Raw genomic sequence first — 26,556 nt, 5'->3', positions numbered from 1 at the left:
TCTTGTAGGATTCAGTCAGCGTTTGCAATGTAAGCGCAAAAAATGTGTTTTTTTTTACGACCTCACATTAAAAACCTCAAAAATTTTAGCCTATGTGTTATTCTGATGTATAAGCTATATTGTGGTAAAGTTTCATTCAAATCCATTCAGTAGTTTTTACGTGAAAGAGTAACAAACATCCATACATCCATACTTACAAACTTTCGCCTTTATAATAGTAGTAGGATACTATAGAAAAAGCAGTGCCGTGATATCACTGGTTGAATGTGTCATAGTTTTTTATGAATCTTTAATAATAAATTGTGAAAATAAAGAAATGTTAAGTGATATTAATCTTACAGTTTAATATGATAAATGATATTTTTTATGAATAAATGTATTATAATTACCATATTTTTACTCTATTCTCTGACAGTTATACACTACTGTCATTGTAACATCAAACAATGAAGTTGTCAAAAATTGTAAACAATACAAAGTTTTCACGTGTTCATTGGTTTAAAAAAAAAGTCTCATTTATCTTTATTAATATTTCAGATTGATTTTACAAATTACAAAACTTTTAATACAAATAAATGGCCGGCCTACTTCTAAGCCCTTCAGAAAAAGTGTACATTTTACACGGAATCGAAGTATATTTTTAAAACAATTCTAAAAATATATATCGAATATCAAAAGGCAGGTAACAAACAATGTTTAATTTCAGGATGACTTTCGATCAGATGGTAGATCCAATATTGACTATCGGCCTATGGAACTCGAGACAGATGTAGTAAGTCACGCGAGTGGCTCAGCGAGGCTTAGACTGGCTAATACGGACATTCTAGTTGGCGTAAAAACTGAAATAGATGTACCAAAACCTGATAAACCAAATCAAGGAAAAATCGATTTCTTTGTGGATTGGTAATTTACTATGATAAATTTAGATTATTTAACAATATTACAAAAACAAAAAGATAACTAGTACATTTATTGCTTAATAAATGCGAACTATTTTAGCTAAACACGCTAGTGTGGTTACAAGCCTTCATCATTTATTTCAGTTCTGCAAATGCAACACCAGAATTTGAAGGCCGAGGAGGAGAACAGCTTGCAAACAACATATCAAATTTGATGCAACGTGCATACCATTCTCAACAAGCATTTGATCTGAAACAGTTATGTATACTTGAAGGAAAACAATGTTGGAAACTTTATGTTGACATATTAGTATGTTTTCATTCATTTTAATATAACTAGATAATGTGGTTACAATATAGTTGTTGAAATAAATTAATAAATATATGAATAATTAATATATTTTTAATATTGTTTAATAGTATTTTTTGATAACCATAATCTTTTATATACTTTTTATATGGATATTTTTAACCATGATATACTTTTTCATAATGGAAAACAAAGAAAATTAATATCCTATATATTTAAAAGATTATAAATGTTATCAAAACTAATATAAAAATGTATGATTTTCAGATATTAGAATGTGGTGGGAATCTGTGTGATGCTGTATCTTTAGCAGTGAAGGCGGCATTATTCAACACTAGGATACCTTTTGTTAAAGCTGCACTTTTGGATGGTGGGAATGTAGACTTGCAACTATCGGATGATCCTTATGATAGCAAGTTATTGGAAGTTGGGACTGCCCCGCTACTAGTAAGTGTTTTTCATATAGTTTGCCTGTATATGAGTACTTTATTAAAGTCAAAAGAAATATAAACCTTGGTTTCAGCTGAAAATTGTTAAATTAACTAATTTTAACTGTAATAATTGTATATTTTGCTTTATAGTGAATTTAATCTTCACATTACTTAATCACTTCTCAGGTTACACTGTGTAAAATTGGTGAAAAATGTGTAGTGGATCCGTCAGCTGAAGAGGAGAGTTGCAGTGTTATTTCCCTGGTTGTTGGTGTAACCGGCAACCCAAAATGCTACTTCAGTAATGAAGACGCAAGTAAATTACACGACCATATTTCTAAATGTAGCACTATAGCAATGAATGGACCTGGCAGTGTAGCTCCACAGACACTGACTAATGCTATTAAACAAGGAATGTGAGTAAAATTAATATACATATTAAAACACTTACCTAATAAAACTATTTGGACAAAATATAATAATTACTAATAATCATTTTTGTAAACTACTTAACTTTGTTTATTGCAATTATTTTTGCTTAAAAATTAACTTCTTTCAAGTGAAATTGGTTATTAATTAATATTTTCAATATAACTATATAATAGTTTTCTTAATATTTTCACATGTTATAGAAATGTTTATTATCATTGGTTATCAGTCAGATACTTCAGTGAATTTTTATTCTGATATTTATATATTTTTTTGTAATATTGCATTTCAAAAATAAATAATATGAAAACTAATAATTAATAATAGTAATATTTTTCTTCAACAATAAAATAATTCCTTTTCAGAAGTGCTGCCAAGTATTTAGATGAAGCTCTAGGGAAAGCATTGTTAAGAGAAAGACAAGACATTACAAACTTTGTAAAACATTCATATGGATTTTTTAAATAAAAAGATTTTTTATGCAATCTTTATTTTTTTTTTCTTTTTGGGATATTCAAAGAAAACATTCTTATAACCTTGAAACCTTTATTAGCGAATACATTTTACCTTCTCTTAAAATAATTTTCTAGTCAAACAAATCACAATATATATCACAATAAAATAGTAATATTTTTCAGGAATGTTAATACAATGCTATAAATAGCAATTTCCAATAAATATAATAGATACTTTCCATATGGAAATTTTTCAATTGAATACAACTCTAATTTGTTAGATATAGTAGAATATATTTTATAGTGTAATAAACATGGTGCCTACAACTAAGGTCTTAGGAATATAATTTAAGACCAACCTTAATCCCATATAAACTGCGACTATGATAAATGTTAATATGATTGGAGGATAAGTATGCTTAAATGTTTTATAGGCAAGATTAAAACGCTACAATTGCTTTTATAAAGAAACTGTAGTAGTTCGTAGAGATTCATCTACTTTTTGGGGTTGACTGGTGTCAAAAGGTCAAGCACGGCAGCGATGTTGCCATTCTTGTTCTCCAAAATCTGTGTCAGCCATTCACCTTCATTGGTAAAACCCATGGCCAACATTTGATCGATTGCTGCATCAATATGCGGTACTGGAAATAACAAAAATACATATGTCATGTTAATTTATTTTTATGTTTATTTTGTTTCGGTACACAATGTAACAATCATGAATATCATTTTAAAAATAATATCGAGAAATACAACCTTAGAATTACCAACGAGAGAAACTAATAAGAAAAAAAATTATTAGTTGAAAAACAACAAGGTCACATAAATTTTCCATTCAACAGCACACCTTAATTTTAAATAACAAAATTATTTTATACTTTGTATGTAATTTTATGGAAAAATATGTTAATGAACATTTTGTGTCATTTTAATTATTATTAATATAATATTTGCTATATAATCTATTACGGTTGTTATATGTTATCAAATAGTACAGTGTTATCAGTATGAACAACGGGGACATTCATTAAATCCCTGATAAAGTTACCCTGACAAACCATATAAAATATTGTTTCTAATGTTATTCACAATATAATATTATCAGTTTTATAGTCAACAGTCATTCAATAGAAACTAACAATTGATAAAAAACTTAAATAATTATTGATATATTACTATTGTAATTACTCAATCTCTTTAGTCGGGACCGAAATAGATATGTATAAAAATTATTAAAACATATTTCCTTTTACGTAAAATGAACAAATAGTTGAGAAAATAATTTGTAGTGCTTATTTAAATCTTATAGTATACTTAAAAAGTGGAAGAAGATCTCTTACATGGATGGCGTTTTCTCGGTTCAGGTTTAGGCTTAGGCTCTGGTTTTTCAGTTGGTGCTGATGGTTGAGGCTTATTTGTTGAACTCTCAGGTTCCTTTACTTCTGGCTCTTTGGGATTTAATGCTAAACAAAAAATATATATTTTTAACAGGTAAAAATCTTCATAAAACTATTATAAACCTGATAGAGATGTATAAAAATGATTTATTAAACAAACTTCTTCATTTTTAATGAAAATAAAAAAAAAAAAAAACATTCAATGTAAAATTCATCTTTATATGCGGAAATGGAAAATTAAACCTGCAAAGTCTTGTATTACAGTTTTTTCACATGTAAACTATCATGCCCAAAATTATTAAAAATGCAAGTTCTTAGAATAGAGTTATTTAAGTGGCATATAGTAAAATAAGAATTTAAAACAGTTCCACTACTTCCACACAAACACATCCTTCTTTTGTTAGTTAAAATTCTTCCTTTTTCTAGGGTTACGTGTGTATAAATTCAGACTTAAAATTTGACCTCAAGCATCATGAGCAGCAAAACAAATAAAAGCCGTTTCATACACTAAAAACCAATCTTTAAAAATAGTCTGATTATGATAGGATTTCCTGGATTGTAATTTATTACTGTCCTAATCAACAAAACTTTACCTTTGCATTAATAAAAATCATTTTTAAGTGTTTCTTCTTCTAATCTTCTTTTGATGTGAATATAATATAAATACTAATAAAACTCACAGGCAGTTGCTATATTTAAAGGAGGATACAGCCCTCCAGTTGCCTTTGAGTGATCACGAAACTCTTCAGGCAGTTTAAACCCAATGGGAGGTGTTGGATCATTAAGCTTGTCATCATCCATTAAATCTGTAATTATTTAATAACTATGAGATAAAAGTAACAAAAATATTTTTAACTTTAGTTAAAAATTAACTGTGTACACATACCCTTTTCTGCATTGATGACAGTCCAATTGTCAGTTTCATCAGGGGTATCATCTTTCTCAGAGGATGTAGAAGATTTTACACTTTCTTTATCTTCTTCAGGTACCTTTCTATCACCCTGACCCATTTCTACGTCATTATTAGCAGCCGCCTGACTTTGGTTTTCGGGCACTTCTGCTTTATTTTGAGCTTCAAAATTATTTGAAGCAGATTCTTTTTGTTGGGGAATGTTATGACCTACTAAAAACTTCTCCAGAATTTTTTGGATATTGATTACGTTGCAATTCTGGGGATTAGATGGGCCTTGAGGTTGTTCTTTAGTTGAAGACGACGGTGCTTCCTTGGCTGGTTGGTTTGCCTGGTCGGTAGTTTTATTAGCGAAGGACGTATCAATTTCAATATTCACATCCCCAGTCAAATCAGCAAACTCATTCATGTAGCTGGCAAAGGTGTCGAACCAACTAGAATGTTGTCGCCGCTGATGCTCGTGACCGCCGCGGTGACGATGACTATGCCCATGACCATGGCCATGAGGCCGACCGTGTTCACCCCTACGTTTACGCTCAGAGCTGGGATCGCGCCTCTTCTTACAATGATCCTCTTCAATCTTACTAGCAACTGTTTTCAAAAAATGACGGGAATGCTTCACAGCCTCTTTTATAACTGACCGCTAGAAAAAAAACTTAATTATCATCTTTCCTAATAATTCCTAAATATTGAATCACAGGATACTGTTAATGAAACTTACTGGCATGCCGGGCATTGGAATTCGAACCATACAGTGTTCAGGGTGCGCTCCGGCTGCTTCACATTTAGTGCACAGATCATAATCAATACATGAAGTACACTTGTAACGGAAACCAACCACTGCATTATCACAACTGTCACAGACAACCCCAGAATGTTCTGCTGAAGAGCTTGCTAAATAAAGAAATACAAACAATGCAAAATTATCATTTAATTACAAAAGTATTGAATGTAAAATAAAGTTTTATTTAAATAGTCAATTTATACGTAAAATAAATTTTGGTTAATTTCAATAGTGGATCTCCATAATATTAACATTTGTACCACAATGAGTCAGCATGTAAATTATAAAATACAAGGACTTTGTCTTCATGTCTTCAAAAATTTTCTTATTTCTATTCTTTTAAAATTGTGATAAATAAATAAACATATTATATTATATACCAATCTCGTTTATTTAAACTTCATCCTCTTACCTCCAGCATCAGCTGCTGCTGTAAATACAACATTGCGAGTATCAGCACTATCATGTTTTTCTTCACAATATATATGCAACTTCACCAAGTCAGCCATTTTAAGGAGAGCAATTTTAACTTCATCATCGGTTGAGACAACCACTTCATCTCCCTCCTCATCTAAAATTTTCATTACAATATGGTTAGTACACAACACAAGTCTAAGATTTTGCATAATATTTATATATATTCATTCTTACACACCTCTCCATGTAACAGAATATTTGACTTTAGCGAGATCAGGCATAATCTCCTGAAGTCTTTGGACTAACACAGAAAAACTTGGTAGTTTACTTTTCTCTATTCCAAATCTCCTCACTTCATATGGAAGACCGCTTTTCCATAGCACATAAACCTTGAAGAATATTTCCTCCCCCATTTCTGAAATTATTGGAAGATATGACTAAAGGACTGTAGTAGTACCTCTTATACATATAAACTTTAATCATATAAACATAAAATTTCAAAAAAAGGACAAAAAAGTTTTACTGAAATTGTCCAATAACTTAAGACACAAAATAAAAAATCATTAGTTATTTAAGCCAAAATTGGCCTATTTATTAGAGTTGACTTGGACGCCATTTTGTTGATGAAAATTTTAACGAAAACACCTTCTCATACTAAAAATAGTAATAGAACGAATCAATTGCGCATTTAAAACTAATCAAGATTAAATTGATTATTATCAAAAGTAAAATTCTTAATGAGAAAGGACTAACTAAATTATCCAATAATTATTCTTTAACATATAGGTATATTACTTAAAAATGAAGTCACCTAAGAATACCTGTACAAATCCTTTTTCAAAATATAAAGTATACTGCTTGCTCTGCTAAATACTCGAGCACGACTGCATGCAATTCCCTGCGCGTTGCTTACATATATAGTTTATAAACAGAGTGAATCACCACTTACCGAACGTTGTAGAAAAGTCAATAATGAACAGAGGGCCGTTCGTTTCTAAAGTGAAGTAAATATGTTGCAATAGTGATATGTAATCATAACAATTAGGTAGGTACGTACTAAACAAAGCAAAATTGTCAATGTCATAATTCAAAAAGTAAGACAGAGTATATTACAATATAAAAAAATATATTTAAAAAAATATAATTTATGAAAGTGGATATTAAACCTTTATACTTATTTAACCCAAAAATTTTAAATTGTATTCAGAGCACATAAAACATACACTTGTAGAAATTAAAATAAAGAAATAATATAAGCACTGCTATTTTAAATAATTATAAATTAAATTTCTTTGTTACTTTTCAAACCACATTTAAAAGCAATACAGAGTTTTTGCATCCATGCTTTTTATGATAAATAAAACCGTAATTTTTGAATAATTAAAAGAATTTTACTGGAAGTATATATTCTATGTAACAAAAATTTTTTCTAATGACAATTTATTCTAATGAAACGAAGTTACTTTAAATGTTGCATTTCTATTAGTATCAATAATTTTAGTTAATGTTTCTTAAAAAAATACCGAGGTTGTAATGATTATGAGCTTTTAGAAAAACTGGATGAAATATTGACTTATTTTAGAAGAACCTTTGAAATTAATGACTAAGTCGCCACAAAATATGATGTGTTTTAGTAGAATTGAAACGTCGGGAGTATGTGGTTTTAAAATAATAAAAACCGCGTACTATATCCGAAAATCTTAGTTTTATTTATATTACTATCTAGTTTTATTAAGTATAACATGTTTAAGACATATTATGTTTAAGTTACTACTTAAAAACAATAAATGCAAAAAACAGTTCTAAAATATAATGTTATGCCAAATTTTGCCAACATTATAGTGAAAAATAAAAAATATAGTTTTACTATAAATTGTACTTAAGATTACGATTCTATACTACACTTAGTGTATACTTTGAGCAGGAACGTATTTAGTTGCAAAATAAATTGCGACATTATATTAGCCGTGGCATCAGTCATCCCAATGTCTTTGTTTATTTAAAAGTTATCCAACAGGTTTACAGACATACACTTTATTCGATGATTTTAGTGAATTTTAGGTGGAAGAAGGAGACTACGAACAAGAGCTTTGGAATGCTTTATCCATTGACTATTAAATAGAAAAATTTGTAGGTTAAATAATTGCTCCTTGTTGACGTTAAGTACCTAATAAGTTTACTCTAAAAAACTGGGTTTAAATTAAATAGTTAAAAGTGAAGAAAAAATATGTGTTATTTATATTTAAACTTATAAATTAATATAGATAGATAGGCTTCAATCTATCCCCACATTGTGTTTAGTTTGAAAGGGAACACATCAAAACAGTTGTATGTAGTATGGAATTGCTGACGGTAAATATTGCTGTCGGTTGATTAATCCAGGTCCATTATCGTCACGGTCGAATGTCCATGTGACCCCTGTCAATCTGCTGAGGCAATGAGGGAGTCTCATCGAGGGTCACTGTTGGGGTTTAGTGGGTAGTTCCCGGTCAATCCATAGGAGTACCACATACCTCTTTGAATTTCCCGAGTCAGAGGAAAGTAATAAATGGCTTGCCTAACGTTAAAAAAATTGTCATTTAAGTAGGTAGGTAGATTAGGTACACATTAATTTCTTTCTGGACTTGAAATAACCAAGTTGTGAAGACTAAAATATCTTACTCAGTACTGAAAAAAAAAAGTAATAAATTTGTATAAAACATAAAAAGACGGAAAATGGCAACTACTGTTGTCAAAGATTAGCTATCCAAATTTTCAAAACCTATGAAATATTGACTAGATTGAGTCTGATTAGAGAAAACAAATTGACGTTCTTAATAAATTTCTATTCTGTTACTGATTCAAGAATGTAATGTTAGTTTCAGATATCGGGATGAGGATGTGGGAAAAATTAAACTCTTTACCACCAAGTATTCCACATTGAAACATAATGTATCAAATAAAATAAAAAAGATAAAATAATTGCTATTTATTTACGTCGTAACAATATATAAATAAATTAAAATGAATTACATCTTTACTAATCTGTAAAAAATACATTCAACCAAAATATCATCATGCTTAACATCTCCAGTTATAACAACATTTCAAAATAAAGGTTTAAGTTTTAAATTATTGAAATTTTATATACATTTCAATAACATGTACATTAAGAGTTTGGCTTTTTAGTATTTAGGATTAATCCTGATGTTCTTTTTCGAAAAGTTTTTTATTATTTTCATAACGTTTTTCATCTTCGGCAAACTTTGGAGGACCTCCCAATTGAATCGTTTCAGGAGCAGATAGTTCTTCATTTAACCTTTTAGCAAGGAAGTAAATCTCGGCGAGTGCAATGACTAACGCACACATCACGCCTAGTAATAGTCTAAAGCCAAAATCCAAATTACCAACCATCCATTCAACACCTCTAAATCCAAACAGGAAACCAGCAAATATGGATATTATGAATTGGCCAACTGCTATTAGCTGACGATTTACTTGTTTCACTGAAAACAATAACTGTTTAATCTATGGCATGTTAAAAAAAAGTAGGTTACTCTAAAACAAAGCTTACACTGATAGGAAATAGTTTCTTCTGGAAATCTCATTCTCACATTGTCAACTCCCTTAGTCATCTTTCTATATTCACGAGCTTCTTGTTGAGCTCTTAATTTGACACATCTCGCTTCAAGCACTGGATTTCTCTTTAACACCTCATTTTCTGGCACATCCACATGAACTCCGGTAAGCAATGTGTGTAAGTATGGAATGTTTTTATCCCCCTCATTTCTCCTACATTTAATGTAATTATATAACCAGTCCAAGTCTGAAGTTACAAGAAAATTTTCTTTTGTCTCAGCCATTTTCCCAAGCTTTTCTTTTGAAGGTTTATCTCTTGAGTTTTTGGATGAGTCATCATCCTTACTTTCAGAATTGAATGTCTCATTTTTATCAACGCCCTTTCCCTCATTATCAGATTCTTCTGCAGTACTTGAATATATACTTTTTATTGATTTTATGTTTTTCAAATCAGAGGATGTTAAATTTACAGGTTTTATTTCACTATTATTGTAACTTTGTGATGTTTCTTTCGATGTTACTTTTATGACGTTAATTATATTATGGGGCAGAGTGTCACATGTTTTTATGGTTTTCAGGAATGCTTTAAGCTGATCTGTTGGATAAATTCTCAAATTTGTGTCTACGAGTGATCCAGTTAAATCCATTTTTATTTGTCAGTTATATTCAACTTATGTTTAAGATCAGCATACAAGTCTCGTAACTCTTCTTCCTTTTCTTCAAATGTATTGTCAATTCTCTGGCATTTAAAGTTCATATCATCAATAAACTGATCCCATTCTTGTTGTCGTTTTTCTTTGTTTTCAGCCAACTTTTGTTTACTTTTCTGTACACATGAATGTTAACTTATTTACATAATTATTTTAACAAAACTAATAGTGATTAACAATTACATATACATAAATATATATACTAAAATTTAATAATAAATTTTATTTATCTGTGGTTATTAACTTATCGCGATTAATAAAACTAAACTGGGATATGGCCCACTATTATGTTTAATAACCTAAAACATTAATTTATACTTAAGGAAGATTTAATGAGATCTAAGACTTGCAAGTTTTATTAATTTAAATGAAACTAATATTTTTCGGATATACTGTGTGCTTTATTTTTGTAAAAAACTACATACTCAACGTTTCGATTACTTTTCAGCAACAGTGACTATGGGCAGACGAGATGTGAATTCACATCACCGAAATCACAGTAACCGAAACGTCGGAAGTATGTAGTTTTTTACAAAAATAATGCATGCATAGTATATCTGAAAAATATTAGTTTCATTTAAAGGAAAATTTATTTAGAATTTTACCTTTTGTAGTTCAAGATAATCTGCTTCTATTTCTTCTGAGAGCTGCAAAGCTTGGTTTAATTTTTCTGCAAGAACTGGTAATGCTGTACTAGAAGCTTTTTCAACTTTTTCCAACTGAGTGTCTTTTATATCTGTGAGTTTTTCAAGAATTGCAAATAAATTTTCAACTTCTCTGTCTCCTCTCTTCTCCTGAAAAAACAATATTTTGGACTTGTGAATGTTAAAATGGTGAGCAATACAATAATTTTACAGTATTTGTTTAATTTCCTATTATTAATAAGTATATTATATTCGAAGAATTATTATAAAAACCATGTTGACACATACCTCAAATTCTTTTAACATAAACTTTATTTCACCATTAAGGAAAGGGCGATGGTCAAATAACCTGGACCAAATTTCACTGATTTCTAAGGAAGAAGAATAAGTTAGTGTAAAAATGTTGTACCACTAAAGTTGACGGACATTAATTAATCAATAACTAAAACAACGTTAACCAAAGTATAGTTATTTATAGTTCAGGTTAAAAAGAAAATCACCTGACAAGTTACAAGATTTTTTATTATTTAACGTGCCCTAAGATAAATATAATGATGAATTTTATAATAATCGTACCTCGTGACAGCTCCGTCATTATCAATAATATATTTTTTTCAAACCTGCAGTTTAGTTTATGGTACTTCATTCGTTCTTTTATTCTTTGATGGAAATCTTAATTCAGCTTATCAGATATATTTATACACTTTAAAAAAAATGTCTTATTTTAAATAAAACTAGTATTATTCGGATTTACTACGCAGATTTTTATTATTTAAAAACTACATAATCCCGACGTTTCGGTTACTTTGCAGCAACCGTGATCACGGGCAGACGAGGTGTAATTATAATGTCTTATTTTTTTTAAAGAACAGAATAGTTTTATGAAGAACAGTCACTAGAGATACTAAATTGTTTGATAGTACTCTTACAAAACACGATGTTATGAGAAGTATACATACCTTTAGCTTATTTAAAATGTTTTTAAAAGGTCGTATCTTAAGTTAAAAAATATGAACCTAGAATAAAACAATTTCGAATTAAACAATTCTACTTGGTATGACAATTTACAAAACGACATATATATTACACTCTAAGCAATATATTTAATTCAGATCATAGTTTTGAAAACACAATTATCAGAATGTATCAGAATTATACAACATGTAAATATACTTTATTTCCAAGAACTTATTTATTCTTTAAATTTTACATTTCTTTTTTTCTTAACTATATTTTAAAAACCGATGAAAACTATATTTATTTTTTTTATTGTTTAACTGAACCCATTGTCTATGGATTATGGTCCAATCGTTCTCCCATCAACAAATATCGTTCACATTCAAATAAATTACACATTCACCATTCATTTCAATTAATTTCAGTTTGTTCATTCAAGATCGCAGAGATGGATGTGTTGAATTGATATCATACATGTAAATTGTTTTTATTTTGTGAAGAAGTGATTGTGGTTAACAAAATGGGTTTAAATTCTCACTTACATTAAGCGTTTATAGTGATATAGTTTATATATTATTTATAACGGATGTAAATCGAAATACTTTGTAGAGTGTGTAATAAATAGTGTAATCATCATGCCGGGTCTTATTGGTATTGGTGAATTTATTGACGAAACTCGAGAGGATTACAGTTCGCCAACTACTTCGACATTCGTATCGCGTATGCCACAATGCAAACAGACCATTAACGCATTGGAGGAGGTAAGCATGTTATTAAACCGTACCTAAATGCTAATATTTTATGCTTCAAAATTGACTCGCAAAATACTAATGTACATAAGGTCTAAACATGCTAACATTATATATAAACATATCAATAACGATTACTTTATTTTCGGTTCACAAAAGTTCACTTTGTTCTTCAGCATTTGATTTTAGTCAGGTTTAATGGTAACATACAAATTTTAGTGGAACACTAAGGATAGCTCTGTTAGCCATATGCAAACAGAATACTTCTTTAATTTTTATAACATTTCTACTTGTATAAACAATCACTTTGTGATAGAATATTTTGAACTTTATAAGAAAGAATACCTATGCATTAAAATCTTATAAAAGCTAAATAGTTGTTGAATGACAAAAATTCAATTCAGAAATGTAATATGGTGTAAATAAAATTTGTATGTTAATTTGTGAAAGTTGTCAATAAGACTTCTCACATGGGTTTGTATTAAAGAGAAAATAATTATTTTATTAAAAAAAAAGTAAAATGTATAGAAATATATAATTTATATCTTGAATTTGTTATTAAAAAATGTTTCTATTTAGGTATACCATTCAATAAAAGGGAATGTCTGTTAAATAGTAAACAAGCATTCATCAATTGGACCTGCTACAGTTTCTTATCTTATCCAAAATAATAATTTCTAGTGGGGTCAATAACTTATGATTCATCCCAACAGCTCTGTTAACAGTATTTGAATGTTGCTAACTAAAAACTGTATTTGTTACTTTTGCAGTGATTATTATACCCATATGATTACAAATGGAATAATGAGATGATTTTTTTTTTTATCTCAATCATATGAAGTTATATATACCAAATTATTTTCTAATGTCTAAACTGAACTTGCTTAACCAAATGTAAGTTTTTTATTGTAAAAGTTACCTGTGATACTTTTTTTTTATAAACACACTTTGAATTGTCAAATAGTGTTGTTTTTTACTTAATAAAAAATATAATCAAATGAAATTAAAGTAACATGTGATTCAGTGTGCTCAAATTTTTGTTTAGAGAGATAAAAGCAGTGTTATTTTCAATATGATATAATGATTACCAAAGAATAACGATAAACTAACATACGATTTTTTTTACGAGCATTGCTACGTTACAAAAATTTTATTTAAATATGTACGACATTTTTTAAACTTTATAGTTTCAGCAGGAAGGTATATAAAAGCATAGAAATGTCTAAACGTCACATCCAACTGACGTATCGATTTGAACACGCCTCTTGAGCGATATACATATTTAAAGTATTTTTTTAAAGTACGATAAGAGCCGAAATACGGTCTTTTATAATAAAATTTCTATCATAAAAAAGGCTACTTAACGGTGGAAACGACTAACATTATACATAGTAAAGAAATGACACATTTTTATAAATTGAACATTAAAGAAATTAGTTTTCTTGAATCTACGTAATTGAAAGTCTCAGTCTGAGTAGAGAAATCTCGTTATTTTTATAAGTTTGTATATAAGATTATATCCGTGGTCTGTACTCTACGACTTTATTTCTTCGAACAACATCTATTACAGTGATTTTTTGAGATACTTTAAGCATTTTCTTCTTTAATTTATTCTCATAACAGTTTCTTTAAGAACACTTAAATATAATTCTTTTGGTATCCTGATAAAGATATAATAACACAAACAGTAAAATTTCCAGAATTAAACATCGATAACAATGCGTTCTGTATATTACAAGCCGTTTTTTTAACGATTTTGAAGAACACTTGTCTTCAATTAATTATAAAGGCTGCTGTTATATCACCAGTTACTATTTTAAGAATTAACGTTAAAGATAAGTTCGAATACGAAGTGTTCTTTGTAACCCTGGCTCGATAATCCGCCATTTGTATTGAAGTATAAATAAATATTCAACATTCGTTAGTATTTATACTTCTAAGGTATGTTTTGTTTCATTGAATCTTGAAGTACGACATAGATTATAAAAACAAAGAAAACAGATAAGTTAGAAGCTTAAAGAATAATTAAAATCTAAGCATCAAATATAACAATATACGCTTAACGTACAATCGTGGCTATTTCTTTATGTTTGCAAAACAAATGTAATTAGTTTGTTATTATTTAATTACATTTGTCAATAAATATATTATATGTGGAATAAACATGTTATAACACGCTCGTATATGTCGACTACGTCATTTTAAATTTATTTTTAGGTTCATATTTGTTTTCAAAACGGAATCGTTGACTCCAACCCTTCATCGTAAATTGTACATAACGAAAAAACAATAACAGTGTGCTTACGACAAGTTTGCACCGTAACATTGTATGGAGACCGTTTCTAGTTTATCATTCATAAAAATATGCACATGATAGTATTAACGTAGGTTATTTAATGAGTGACCGGAATCCTTTCGTTTGTATCGTGACGATGCAAATATGTCCTAAGCATACAGAGCTAACTAATTAACAATTTGTAGTCATCTTATAAGATAAAACTTTGGTCTCATATTCAAAATACATAAAAGTATAATAGCTTGGTCATTCCGGAATAATAATTTTAAATAAAAAAATATTTAACTATTCCTTAAGTTACTGGAAATTCAATAAAGTATTGTGGATTTCAGTGAAAAAAGATCATTGTGTTTATATATTTAATATAGTGAAAAAAAAACACAATCATACAACAAACCAGAGCTGAGTTCACACGGCGAGGGTAGATTTCTTTTAGAGGTAGTATTAGTTACTATATAAGTTAATAAGAGTACAAACGTCACGTTTACATGACTAATGTTTTAATTAAACTATCAATGTTTTGAGAATAAAATGTCAAAAATAATACATTCACGCAATTCAATTGTTATGTTGATCATAGCATGTTGTTTACTGTTATTACCTCTGTAGTTAAATAAGGCTTAGTACAATAACATCACACAAAACTGTTCTGATTACTCATTATTTCAGTAAAGCCAACTTTTGAATTTATTTGTTGATACCTTTCATTATAAGTATTATAAGTAAAAATCATGTGAAGAAATTGTTTGCTTGGGTCTTAAGACTCTGAGTAATAAAAGTATGTTTTTTTTTAAATTTACAAAATGTCATTAATTCTAAACTTTATCAATACATATTGTAAAACAAATTCCCTCGCCTCGCCTGTCTGTCTGTCTGTTCGCGATAAACGGAAAAACTACTGCACCGATTATCAAACAGTTATCACCACTCGACAGCGTGATTCCTGAGGAAGATTTTAGTATATAATCTGTTAAGTTTTTGTATTTACTGGTGTGTACACTAACGATATTTGTTGAAGATGTCGGAAAAAGATGAGCCGTCTGAGAGATTTAACGAAAACACTGCCTAAAGAGATATAACAAAATAATATATGGTGAAATTTTGTATCTTATATAGGTCTACAGAAAAGTCCGCGGTAGCATATGTCTATACCTTAAGGATAACATAATATATCCATTTTATAACTTTTAAAAATTAGCATTCCTAAAACGTTTATTGGAAAGCTATTTAAATAAAAATACGGTATTAAGTCTTATCAAAATTAATCACTTCATTTTCAAGCCTACGTCAGTAACTGTAATACCTTTAAAATCATTTAAATTTGAAAATTATTACAATATAAGTTTAATAATTATCAAAATTAAATAGGCTATTTGATATTTTTTTGCAAAAAGCCCGTGAGAAGCCGGGGCTGGTACCTAGTTTAACATATATGTTTTGAAGACTAAAAGTTTTGGTTGCAAACAAATATACGGTAACGTTTCATTTTGCATGGACGTCATCCAAGTTAGATTTATTTGGGATCAATTTGGCAACGAAGTTATGTTTTTATATTGTAAAAGAATTGTTCTACTCCTTCCACTATAAAGTCGTTTAATAATATGAAAAAAATATCATTTTTATGAAAAATCATAATGTCCTATGTCGAGGATTATACAAGAGTCGTATTTACTACATATATACCGAAATAAGTACCCCAGTTCCACATTACAAATTTAATACTTGAAAATATAAACATATTTTAGAAAATTATGCAACTTAATTATTTTTTTTTCTATGTGTTAAATACGTACATATAGATTATTTTTAAAAAATGGTGGTAGGATTTTATTTTAAGGTAAATTCAATTGTACTTTTCGTTAATTCACAAACATGTTTATTTACAATAACAAAATATGGATGTTAACGCTCTGTGTCGCTGTGCGAACGGTTATAACAAACAATGACGTCATAAATGATCCATTTTTCAGAAGAGGAGTGTCGGCCTGTAAACAGAATGTAAACAGTACGGAGTGCTCTTGGATATCATAAATAAAATCCAAAGATTAAAACACGTGAATGTTGGCAAAGGTCATGGTAGTTTTTTTATGATAACGTAAGAAAGATAGTAAATATTAATTAAATTCTAATAAATAAAAGTTCTCTTCATATATATTTTTTTTAAGTTTCATTGATAATTCAGCGGTATAGAAATAATGTTCCAGCTATCAGAGTTTTTCTTGAAGTTATATTTACCTAATCAATTCGTTGAATATCTAACAATACTATAAAGGACATAAATGTAATATATACTTTAATAATTTCCTAAACCTAGTATTTACATATTTTATATCTGATATATATAGGTATGTATATGGACAAGTAACTATTTTTTATGTATAAGGTGGAATTACATATTAAGGAAGTAATCTTTAACGTTTCATGGGTCATAATATAAAAACCGTTTGTAATGTACAAAAACTTGAAGTATAGTTTATTTATTCATATATTCTTTTATCCCTTTCAAGAGCTTTAACTTAAGTTACTTTTTTAAAACTATGTCGCTATATATATAGCAAAGCAGTTAATACAGCATTCATCTAATGAGTTTTCAACAAGTAGTTTAATTTCAATACATTTATTTAATATGATATATTGTGAAAGGGCCTTGAGTCTTCACTAGTGTAGGCTCACATCATATTGGTACAAGTTCGACCCAGATCGAAATCTCGTTTTAAATTTTCTTTTACTTTCTAACAACATGTCGTGAGTAAACAATTTTTTTTTTGGATTACTTTCGTTTAAGCGTTACTTATGATGTCATTTAAATGATAAAGAAATGTTTTTTTTTTTAATAGCAATTATATTTTTAATTTGACATTTATGAAGTTGTTTTAATGAGAATTGATAAACCTCATGAAGCGAGAATAGTTACTAAGTTATAGTATGAATGATTTAAGTAAAAACTAAAATGATTGTAGAGAGTCGTCCTCAAATACGTGATGACGGGTTACAAGGTCAACAGCTTTCGCTATCGCATTAATACCAACATGTATTTTTATTTCACTTCCTTAATATGCGATTATTGTAAAATAATTATAATAATGTTCGGCTTAGAGCAAGCTCAGCTTAGAAATCTGTGAGAATTTATATATGCCCAAATTCGATATAACTCATTTTTATAACTGTAATGTTTACAACGATTTTATCCATGTAACACGAATGAAATAAATAAAATTTAAAAAGGAGTTTTTACTATTTAAATTATATGTAGAATAGTTTAAATTTTTTTTAGTTTTATTTATTTTTTTACTATCGAAACCGACATACATATATAATGAATCTTCATAAAAGTATGCTTGTAATTTTTTCTTTTGTCTGATACAAATATAAAAGTCACGATCTGGCAGTAAGCGCGTTGACCTACATATCTTGAGAGTAATTCTATCTGTAAAATAATATTGAATTTTTTTATAAATATCGACCTGTTACTTTATATTGGATACTTGGAATGAAGAAAATTTATTTGTCCATACAATAAAGCGTATTTTTTATATTTTATTTTTTTTTTGTCAAATAACTCCTAGATCTCAAAATAGAGATAAAAATTGTTGACGTAACGAAAAGTTGATTCCGTTTTAGTCTCCTAGGTAGTAGCTTCTTCGACTTGTGTCGAATTTATCGCATCCTATTAGTTAGTTCAATGTTATAATATCACTGAAATGTAATCATGAAGTTAGCGTCTTCGACAACTGACAAATATTTATGTATAAATGGGTATCGTTTGAATGAATCCAGTATATGTAGATTATAAAACAATTCTATGGAAATGAAATACAAACCAAGAAATAATACAGTGCAGTTTATTTACTGTTACATTTGTAACTTTACCAGATACATGCCGGCCCCTTAATACTTAACACATTTGACTGGAGATGATTTTGAAATGAAATTTTTCGGCTGTCAAAGTGAAATATAGTAGAAACTGCAATCACATCCAACCCAGTGGATGTTTCCCAATTTTCAGTTATCCGAATGTAATCCGACTTATTTTTATTGATAAGGTAAGAAATATGTATATATATATATATATCGTTTTAATTTTCGATGTTAAGATTAGAGAACAAAAAACAACTGATTTTAAGTGAAAGAAAAGTAAGTAAAAAAAATTTTAACAAAGAGAGCTTCAATTAACGCAATCTTCCAATAGCGGTATTTTTTGGTATAAATTGATAACAAAGGACTTGGTATATTTGTATTGGAAACCGGTCAAGAGGATTGGATGCCGGATAGGCCGGATTTTGGATCCGTATTTAGATCGTAATACCTAAATTGAAACAGTGAACCGATTGAAATTCAAAAAAAATGTGTGGATTAAATTGAACCATCCAATTATAGTTACTGCTTAATATGAAATGTAATGGTTTGGATTGGACAATCGGTGTATTCAAAATTAGTTTAATCATTGTCTGTATTATCGAAATCGTCTTCAAGATTATCTTTGATTCAAAAGAATTTAAATGTTTCTTCGTTATAGCTTTGTGAAAATACTCTTACAGAAATTGTGACTTGGTAATGCGAAAGTTTATCAGATCGAACATAATTGACAACTTCATTATTAGAATTTCATATCAACTTCAAATCTAAATTTGGTTGTCTTTGAAAGGCTATCACATCGGTTTAGAATCATTATCATCTTAATATAAAAGAAAAGTAAAGATTTTCATTTAAATTAAAGCAATTATACAAGTACGACGCATATGTAAAGATAATATTTTATTGTATCTAATACATTTCATTTTTCTCTATGATACGTGTTACGGTGGCATAAGTTATAGAATAAGTAGAAAAGTAAATAGCAAGTAATATTTAACAATTGCAGGTAATTACTTCCTAAATGTCTTTGACTATTGATTTTGATTTTGAAGTAATATCTTATACATAACAGCATAAATACATAAACTTTTTGTTTAAATAGGATCATATAGAAATGAAAATATCAAAAGATTAGCGTTTTGTGTAAGTCATGTCACGATATGTAACGAAATAGAAGGAAAACATGAGACAAGGTCGTCCGGAAATATCTTATCAATGATGTATTAACTCAAATGAATTATTATAAAAATATTTGATGCATATCATATGTTGTTTACATGTATTGTATATATAATGTATTTGTTACTACAGTCCACATTAACCGACAAGATGAGTATAATGTTACTCATATGAGGGTAGATACAGATTTTTTTTTTAAATTGAATATAGGTTATGCACATAGGACTTATTGTTAGAATTAAGACAATTTTAATTTCTGAGAATGAAATATTAATACTATTAATGGAATTCAAAGCTTGTGTACTTATACACAAAAATTAAAAAAGGTTTACATATGATTTGATTGAGCGGGATACAATAAGTAGTAATTTAGAAAGATACGTACCGCAGCCTAGTTACTATCTCAACTTGCTTTAAACAAGTTTAATTATTGCTATACTTTAATATGCACTGAAGTGCAAAATTCCATTTAATCTTTTGATTATTTTCGAAAAAATAAATAACTTTTACATAGATAATTTATATAAAGTCTTCGTATGGGAAAGATAAAATCATTTTATAAGTGAGCAATACAAATAAATTGCAGTGAATGGGATTTATTTAACATCAGTGGCTCAAACACGGGGGGAATAGATTAATGGCAAGGGAGACAGATGTTCGTACCTCCTTTGAATGGCTCGTGGAAGCCATTGTGGACTGGTCGCAGTTCAAAAAGAATGGTCTTGTTGTAAAAAAACGGGGTCAGGGGCTGGGTTTAAAAAAATAATTGAAACTTTGCAGTGAATACACGAGATTAAGGGCTTTCAAAACGAGATTGGTAATAGAAAAGATTACATCGTTTTATACACTTTTAAGATAAGTAATAATTTTCTTCTTTTGTTTCAGACCCTGGATTTTGATCGCGATGGACTAACAAAGCTCAAAAAAGCAATAAAAGCCATACACAACTCAGGGAATGGTACGCAGTTTTTTTTTATAGATATACAGATCTGCTGGCTTCGTTTTAGCAAAAGATTTAAAATTAATTTTCACGTCTACAATACGACAATACACATAATAGCCATAACTCGATCCGTGTCTAATACAAGTCAGACGAAGTTACGGTTTATTTTTGTCTAATGTGATATGTCTAAAAAGTTATTAGGTACGGTGTGTTCGTCTTCTGAATATTTAAATGCCATTGGGATAAAAACAGCGCTCTTAATGAAAACGTTTCAGACACGTGGATATTAGGTTGATGTTTCTCTGAGCGATATGGGATCATCCGAAAATAACTATGAAGGAAGTTTTATGAATAGAGTTCTTAAAATATTCATGCATTCGTGCATGCAGGAAGTAAAGTACAAATGTTTTGCATCCTTCAAAATTATTTTAAACAGCTCGATTGGTATGACGCTTCATTTGTGTTGATAATTCATCTAAATTGATCACTTGCTAGATATTAGCTAGTTTATACCAAAAAAGGCTTTAAAAAGATGAAAATAATATATAAAATAAAAACTCTTAAAAGTTTTATTACACTCATTCTTCTGGTTTTACTACACATTTGAAAAAAAATTCATATGGCAATTCATAATTTGGTACTATTCCCTTATAATTACATAAAATATTTTCCTTCAATCGGTACGGAATACATTGGAATTTGGAAGTAACCTTTCTTGACTTACTTTAAAAATATAAAATTCTTCTGAAAAATAATACAATTTTAACATGAAAATCATATGTGAATCAAGCTTGCTGGTTCCTGAACTAGATTATCATCAATTAAATGTTCACATCACATATAACTATAAAAGGTTAAGTTGTTGGTCAACAGCGTTTTCCCTTTATATGCGGTTAAAGGAAAGTGTGTCGTTCGGTGTCTTATTTCGTTTGCTACTGTGTCGACCGGTGTCCACATTTCTGTGCATTCTAAACACGCTCGCAGTGTAACCTTACGCTTTAGATATGACCGCTTAAAACCCTCGCTTGGTTGACTTTAACTTGTAATGGCGGCTTGGAATTTATTTGCACGGTCCCTTAGCTTACTTTGCTGTAATATATTTTGTGTTATTTGTTGACCTGCTGTTTTGTTTGTATTACAATGGTATTTCTGGGTATAACCTTCATCATCATCACTTCATACAACAAAATGTTTGACTAGAAATATGTTTTATAAGGAAATACGTGGAGCTATGTATTTTATTACGATAATTTTAATAATCATTTTATAACTTATTCTATCAAATCATAATATAATTTTAATATGTGTGTCAAAACGTTGGTGAAGCCATTAATAATATTATTAAAACTTTCGCTTTTAAGCTAAGCGCTATTGGTTCGGAGTTTATTGACATCGCAATACCATCGCGTGCAAAGATTTGTTTACCGCGTCTCAGTGGGACTGGTCATACGGGTTCTGGTCGCCCGCAGCCGGCAAGGTCGTGTGCGCACGCGCTGCAAAAACAACCAAACAATAGAACATTCCTCCAACGTGATGTAGTTGTTAGTGATATAAAACATCCATGATCCCGTCTTACATACGGAATAGAATAATTCTCAAATATATCCCGTTTAGATGTTGGGTGGATGCCAGCGGCATATTCTTTTCTTCTAAAATGTGTGCATTGTTCCTTTGATACTTTTTGACATCCAAATTATCGTAACTTTTAGGTAACATTGATAATTTATTAGTAATAGTGTATTATTAATTGCATTTAAATAAATTTATATCAGTCGTAGTCATGTAATTTTTTATTGTAGTCTCTTATGCAGAAATATAAGTATGTATAAAAAATTAGAAACGAGTTTAATAATCTATTGACTTATGTTTTAAAAAGTTATAATTCTTCAATATGCCAGGGCTTTTGGAAAGTTGTTATTTAATAGTTTTAATAATTTGCATAAATAACTTGGACATCATTTTATATTTTATGATAAAATTTAATAAGATTTTGTTTCTTAACGATACAAATTCTTTAATTTAAATTAAAACCGAATTAACCAACGTCTTCATACAGCCAACAAAGCTTTGAGCTTTGGAAGTAAATTTGAAATATTCAATTTGTGTCGTCTTAGTGTAGAAACTTATTTATCTAGCTGAAATTTACAAGTTTTAAATAAAATTTCACTTCTATAGCTTTACACGAATAAGGTAACTTCGTTGCATTTGATGTTCTTTTGAAGTTTATAAAAGCCTGGGTCGTCCTTTACCTCATACAAAGTTTTGAAATGAATTTTAAGTTTTCGCCCGAAAATTGAAATGCTGGGGGCTTGTGTTTATTTCATGCTCCCAGCAGGTTCTACAGAGTTAAACAACACTGAGATGTTAGTTCATGATAATATTAAATTCTCTTATTGGGAAGCATTAGGATGTATGTGTGTATATTTTATATTAGGATAATTTTCCCTTTCGACTATGTCGTTTCGACTATTAATTTCGGATATTTTTTTTTTGTATATAAAGATTGAATGATTATTATCGTTCATACACTTTTCTTAAAGTAATCATCATAATTTTTTTGTGAGAAGTAAATATAACATGAAATTGTTTTTTTTTTTAATTTAAAAACTAAATACAGCACAAGCTAAGCCTAGATATATATGTTTCATTTTCATATTAATCCCATTGAATTTCCAAACACTCCAACAACGTTAATGATGGCTTGTCATACACATAACTTTAAGCTTAACGTCACGTTATAAAACAGCATTAAGTTGGTAACGATAGTTAGAAAATCCTGGGTTTAAGTCCAAAGACGCGGATCATGAAGGAAGCCAACATTGTAATGGCTTACGGATTACTTGTTACCGTCAGTATTATACGATTCTCTGACATTGTGTAGGTTCGATAAACTTAATACTATAATCCTATAAAGCGATGTTTAAAGGGGTCTGAAATTGATTTGCTTTGAAGCAATGGGACGTTTTTCATTTTTATATATGTTATTGTTGCAAACACCTTATAACTGTCATTTATTAAAGACTGAATGTCTGTCTGTTTAGGAAATGTTAATTAACCTAGCCCTGGTTTACAAGTACAAGTGGCTTTATTAATTCAAGACACTTAAATTTCATTTGCAATGAACTAACACCTTTCCCGATTCACGGTGAGCTAAAACTATTCAAAAAGCAAAATATGAATTATAAGGTCTTTTAGAAGACAATATATCTGGAGATATTTTTAGCCCATGGTAAAATTAATTGTAGTATGTAAATGTTCATGATTTTCTAATATATCTATCAAACTTTTATATGCAGCCCACGTGGATAATGAGATGTACCTGTCCCGGGCGCTGGAGCGTCTCGGAGGAAACGCGCTCAGCAAAGATTCGGAACCCGACATAGGAGCCGCTTTTTTCAAATTTGCGGTCGTCACCAAAGAACTGTCAGCACTCATGAAGACACTGGTGAGTTTTTCTAAAAAAAATGACAAATTCTTGTATATTGTTCCTACAATATGTTGTTATACAAGAATTTGTCATAAACAGGAGATTATAGTTGAAAAATCGGCTTGAAATTTTATACGAAATACGTCGGAAATTTTAAACATTGTAAGCCTCAACAATTTAATATCCAAATGCGCGCAAGATAGCTTCTACGAACAAACTCTCCTATAAAATAGTCCGCCGTTTATTTCTTGGAAAACGAGCTGGCGTAATCAAGTGAGATCGTTTGCAAGGATGTAGCTACGGAAGAGATCTTAAAGAAAATTAATTTCATTTGAAATATCCAAGAAATGTTTGATCTCTGTGGGATAAAGAAAGGAAATAATATAAAAAAAGTATTATTTGTTATAAATAATAACTTAGTTGTGATATATCTATATAAGTATGTAAGATATTTCACATAGATTTTGTTCAATGAACCAAGTATCTGTGAAATAACTTACCTCAGTTAGTTAAACTAAATGTAGCAATCATATCTAAAGTTCGCGGTTTCCCAAGTCCCCAAGTAATTTGACACGGAAATTATATTATTGGGGGGGATGCAGACGTAGCGGCTATATCGTCTGGAGAAATTACTTGCAAATTGACACTAACAAGTTAAATTATATTGTATTATAGAATGTAATGCAACTTAATTTATTGATGTGATCCCCTTACTAAATGCAACTCTGCAGGAACATGTAAATATTCGATGTCGTTTATATGAAAATCTCGTTTTAATATTCGTATTTGGAACGCTGAAAACGTCCTTACTAACATTACACACGTATAATATGTAAAAAAATATGTTTCGCTCTGACAAATTATAGGAAAAGATGTTAAAATATTATTTTTTTTTTTCAAAAATATAATTAAGTTTCTCAAACATAATCGCTAACTAAAAATTATATATTATATACATGTCTATATTTTAACACAGATTAAATTTCTCCTAATCTTGTAGGAAGCAAACAAAAATTTGTTTTTTCGCATAAATTTCAAATCAAACTAAGTGTGAACTAATTTGCATCTTGAATTCGTTCACAAGTTTTAGGATTCGCACTAAACTTTCGCATACATAGTTAATTAGAATGGGTGAATGTGACTTTTTAATCTAAAATAACACATAATATATGACTAAGTCAATTTGCATTCTTATCTGAATTCAGATAATGCAATATGTAGAGATAGAAAATAAAAGATAAGATATAAAATCCTATCTGGATATTTAAATATTTTGAGAACTGAATCGTAAAATACAGATATATTTTCGTCTATCAGGTTATAACATTTTGTGGTACGGAGGCCTTTAATAGTTTTGCACATTACCCGTGACGTGATGCGTAGGCGCAGGTTGTTGATGGATATAGGTCATGGTAGCAGGGATTTAACGACACGTCTATTAGATTAGTCTATCTATATTTTCATAATACAAGGTCTAATTGTATAAAACAATAAATTTTAAACATCACTTGTAGTTTCTATATCGGATATAGTATCAAAGAATAATGTTTTCTTAGAAAAGAATACCTATTTGTATAGTAAGCGATAGAATGTCTAACGGTTATTCTTTGTTCCTGTTTGACCTATATTATTATAAGTTAAAGTAAAAACCATTTTTTAAATTTTCCTTGAAGGACTAACAAACATTTATAGCCACAAGATTTAGTCTTTATAATATTAGTAGGGATAAGCAATCAATAAATATAACATTTTCTTCGTATTATATTTACCTTAAAATGTTGGGCGGTATTTGTTTCATCAGACATCCTTGCTCTAGTTATATGGCGAGTCATCGTCCCTCGGGACTGCGCAGAATCCCCGACCTGACCTTGACACCACACAATGTTATATCCTTCTCGTACAACGAATTTATTCTCTATAAACATGTGATAGCCGCAATGATTATCAATACATGAATTTTAATAACTCTTCTTCCGGGCGGTTCTCATGTATGAGGAGGTTTCAAAAACTTAATTAATTTTGTTTTGGTTATTTTTAATTGTAATGTGGAATTGTTAAATTATTTCTACTTTGATGTTAGTAAAAAATTCGTTCCAACAATCGGACAGCAAGTGAACAACAAAGATCTCATGACACTCGATTTGCATACAATGGTCTAATGTCGCGTGCTCTCAATTAGATCTGCGTTCATTGTTGTACATTGCAA

General features: G+C 29.3%; 5 protein-coding genes across 10 annotated transcripts in view; 2 read left to right on the top strand and 3 right to left on the bottom strand.

The window, feature by feature from the left end:
• The first annotated feature begins 450 nt into the window (after positions 1 to 450).
• LOC116778734 (exosome complex component RRP42) lies at positions 451 to 2,558 on the top strand. 2 transcript variants are annotated; one of them, XM_061529716.1, is made up of 6 exons: positions 451 to 632; positions 707 to 903; positions 1,044 to 1,209; positions 1,477 to 1,656; positions 1,827 to 2,056; positions 2,438 to 2,547. In XM_061529716.1, the coding sequence occupies exons 1-6, from the start codon at positions 576 to 578 to the stop codon at positions 2,535 to 2,537; spliced, it is 930 nt and encodes a 309-aa protein (XP_061385700.1). In that variant the 5' UTR covers positions 451 to 575; the 3' UTR covers positions 2,538 to 2,547. The 2 variants fall into 2 exon arrangements, with proteins under 2 accessions (XP_061385700.1, XP_032528637.2); XM_032672746.2 differs by having other exon boundaries at positions 453 to 632; positions 2,435 to 2,558.
• Positions 2,559 to 2,595: 37 nt separating this feature from the next.
• On the bottom strand, positions 2,596 to 7,112 carry LOC116778733 (sequestosome-1-like). Of its 3 annotated transcripts, none has more exons than XM_032672743.2 (8): positions 6,982 to 7,112; positions 6,271 to 6,447; positions 6,028 to 6,186; positions 5,553 to 5,725; positions 4,808 to 5,474; positions 4,602 to 4,727; positions 3,865 to 3,987; positions 2,596 to 3,165 (listed from the first exon to the last, which is right to left on the bottom strand). In XM_032672743.2, exons 2-8 carry the CDS (start codon positions 6,443 to 6,445, stop codon positions 3,020 to 3,022), a joined length of 1,569 nt encoding a protein of 522 aa, XP_032528634.1. In that variant the 5' UTR covers positions 6,446 to 6,447; positions 6,982 to 7,112; the 3' UTR covers positions 2,596 to 3,019. The 3 variants fall into 3 exon arrangements, with proteins under 3 accessions (XP_032528634.1, XP_032528635.1, XP_032528633.1); XM_032672744.2 differs by having other exon boundaries at positions 6,854 to 6,996; XM_032672742.2 differs by having other exon boundaries at positions 6,844 to 6,986.
• A 1,875-nt stretch (positions 7,113 to 8,987) lies between these two features.
• LOC116779063 (uncharacterized) lies at positions 8,988 to 10,237 on the bottom strand. Its single transcript, XM_032673211.2, has 2 exons — positions 9,586 to 10,237; positions 8,988 to 9,517 (listed from the first exon to the last, which is right to left on the bottom strand). Exons 1-2 carry the CDS (start codon positions 10,235 to 10,237, stop codon positions 9,210 to 9,212), a joined length of 960 nt encoding a protein of 319 aa, XP_032529102.2. The 3' UTR covers positions 8,988 to 9,209.
• Positions 10,238 to 10,239: 2 nt separating this feature from the next.
• Positions 10,240 to 11,575, bottom strand: LOC116779064 (biogenesis of lysosome-related organelles complex 1 subunit 5). 2 transcript variants are annotated; one of them, XM_032673213.2, is made up of 4 exons: positions 11,521 to 11,575; positions 11,233 to 11,315; positions 10,906 to 11,094; positions 10,240 to 10,416 (listed from the first exon to the last, which is right to left on the bottom strand). In XM_032673213.2, exons 1-4 carry the CDS (start codon positions 11,537 to 11,539, stop codon positions 10,240 to 10,242), a joined length of 468 nt encoding a protein of 155 aa, XP_032529104.1. In that variant the 5' UTR covers positions 11,540 to 11,575. The 2 variants fall into 2 exon arrangements, with proteins under 2 accessions (XP_032529104.1, XP_032529105.1); XM_032673214.2 differs by having other exon boundaries at positions 11,445 to 11,535.
• A 747-nt stretch (positions 11,576 to 12,322) lies between these two features.
• LOC116778055 (arfGAP with SH3 domain, ANK repeat and PH domain-containing protein) overlaps positions 12,323 to 26,556 on the top strand; it is a 32,949-nt gene continuing 18,715 nt past the window's right edge. For both annotated transcript variants that reach the window (XM_032671920.2, XM_032671912.2), the window contains exons 1-3: positions 12,323 to 12,662; positions 20,866 to 20,938; positions 24,220 to 24,368. In XM_032671920.2, coding sequence (XP_032527811.1) covers positions 12,537 to 12,662; positions 20,866 to 20,938; positions 24,220 to 24,368 — 348 coding nt within the window. In that variant the 5' untranslated portion in view covers positions 12,323 to 12,536. The remainder of the gene's footprint in view (positions 12,663 to 20,865; positions 20,939 to 24,219; positions 24,369 to 26,556) is intronic.

The sequence above is a fragment of the Danaus plexippus genome, chromosome 6 (genome assembly GCF_018135715.1).
Source record: "Danaus plexippus chromosome 6, MEX_DaPlex, whole genome shotgun sequence".
Taxonomy (NCBI): domain Eukaryota; kingdom Metazoa; phylum Arthropoda; class Insecta; order Lepidoptera; family Nymphalidae; genus Danaus; species Danaus plexippus.
Note: the sequence above shows the minus strand (reverse complement) of the source record. Positions and strands in the feature narration are given on the sequence as shown.

Excerpts from the sequence above, each read along its gene's own strand:
- LOC116779064 (XM_032673213.2), bottom strand. Across the intron at positions 11,095-11,232 it reads TTATGTTAAAAGAATTTGAG|GAGAAGAGAGGAGACAGAGA; the intron begins GTATGTGTCAAC and ends TTGTTTTTTCAG. Across the intron at positions 10,417-10,905 it reads ATTATCTTGAACTACAAAAG|AAAAGTAAACAAAAGTTGGC; the intron begins GTAAAATTCTAA and ends TCATGTGTACAG.
- LOC116778734 (XM_032672746.2), top strand. The coding sequence starts at position 576 with ATGGCCGGCCTACTTCTAAGCCCTTCAGAAAAAGTGTACATTTTACAC. Across the intron at positions 633-706 it reads ACATTTTACACGGAATCGAA|GATGACTTTCGATCAGATGG; the intron begins GTATATTTTTAA and ends GTTTAATTTCAG. Across the intron at positions 1,210-1,476 it reads AACTTTATGTTGACATATTA|ATATTAGAATGTGGTGGGAA; the intron begins GTATGTTTTCAT and ends TATGATTTTCAG.
- LOC116779063 (XM_032673211.2), bottom strand. The coding sequence starts at position 10,237 with ATGGATTTAACTGGATCACTCGTAGACACAAATTTGAGAATTTATCCA. Across the intron at positions 9,518-9,585 it reads AGAAACTATTTCCTATCAGT|TGAAACAAGTAAATCGTCAG; the intron begins GTAAGCTTTGTT and ends TATTGTTTTCAG.
- LOC116778733 (XM_032672743.2), bottom strand. The coding sequence starts at position 6,445 with ATGGGGGAGGAAATATTCTTCAAGGTTTATGTGCTATGGAAAAGCGGT. Across the intron at positions 5,726-6,027 it reads AGCAGCAGCTGATGCTGGAG|CAAGCTCTTCAGCAGAACAT; the intron begins GTAAGAGGATGA and ends TTCTTTATTTAG. Across the intron at positions 3,166-3,864 it reads ACCGAGAAAACGCCATCCAT|TACCGCATATTGATGCAGCA; the intron begins GTAAGAGATCTT and ends TGTTATTTCCAG.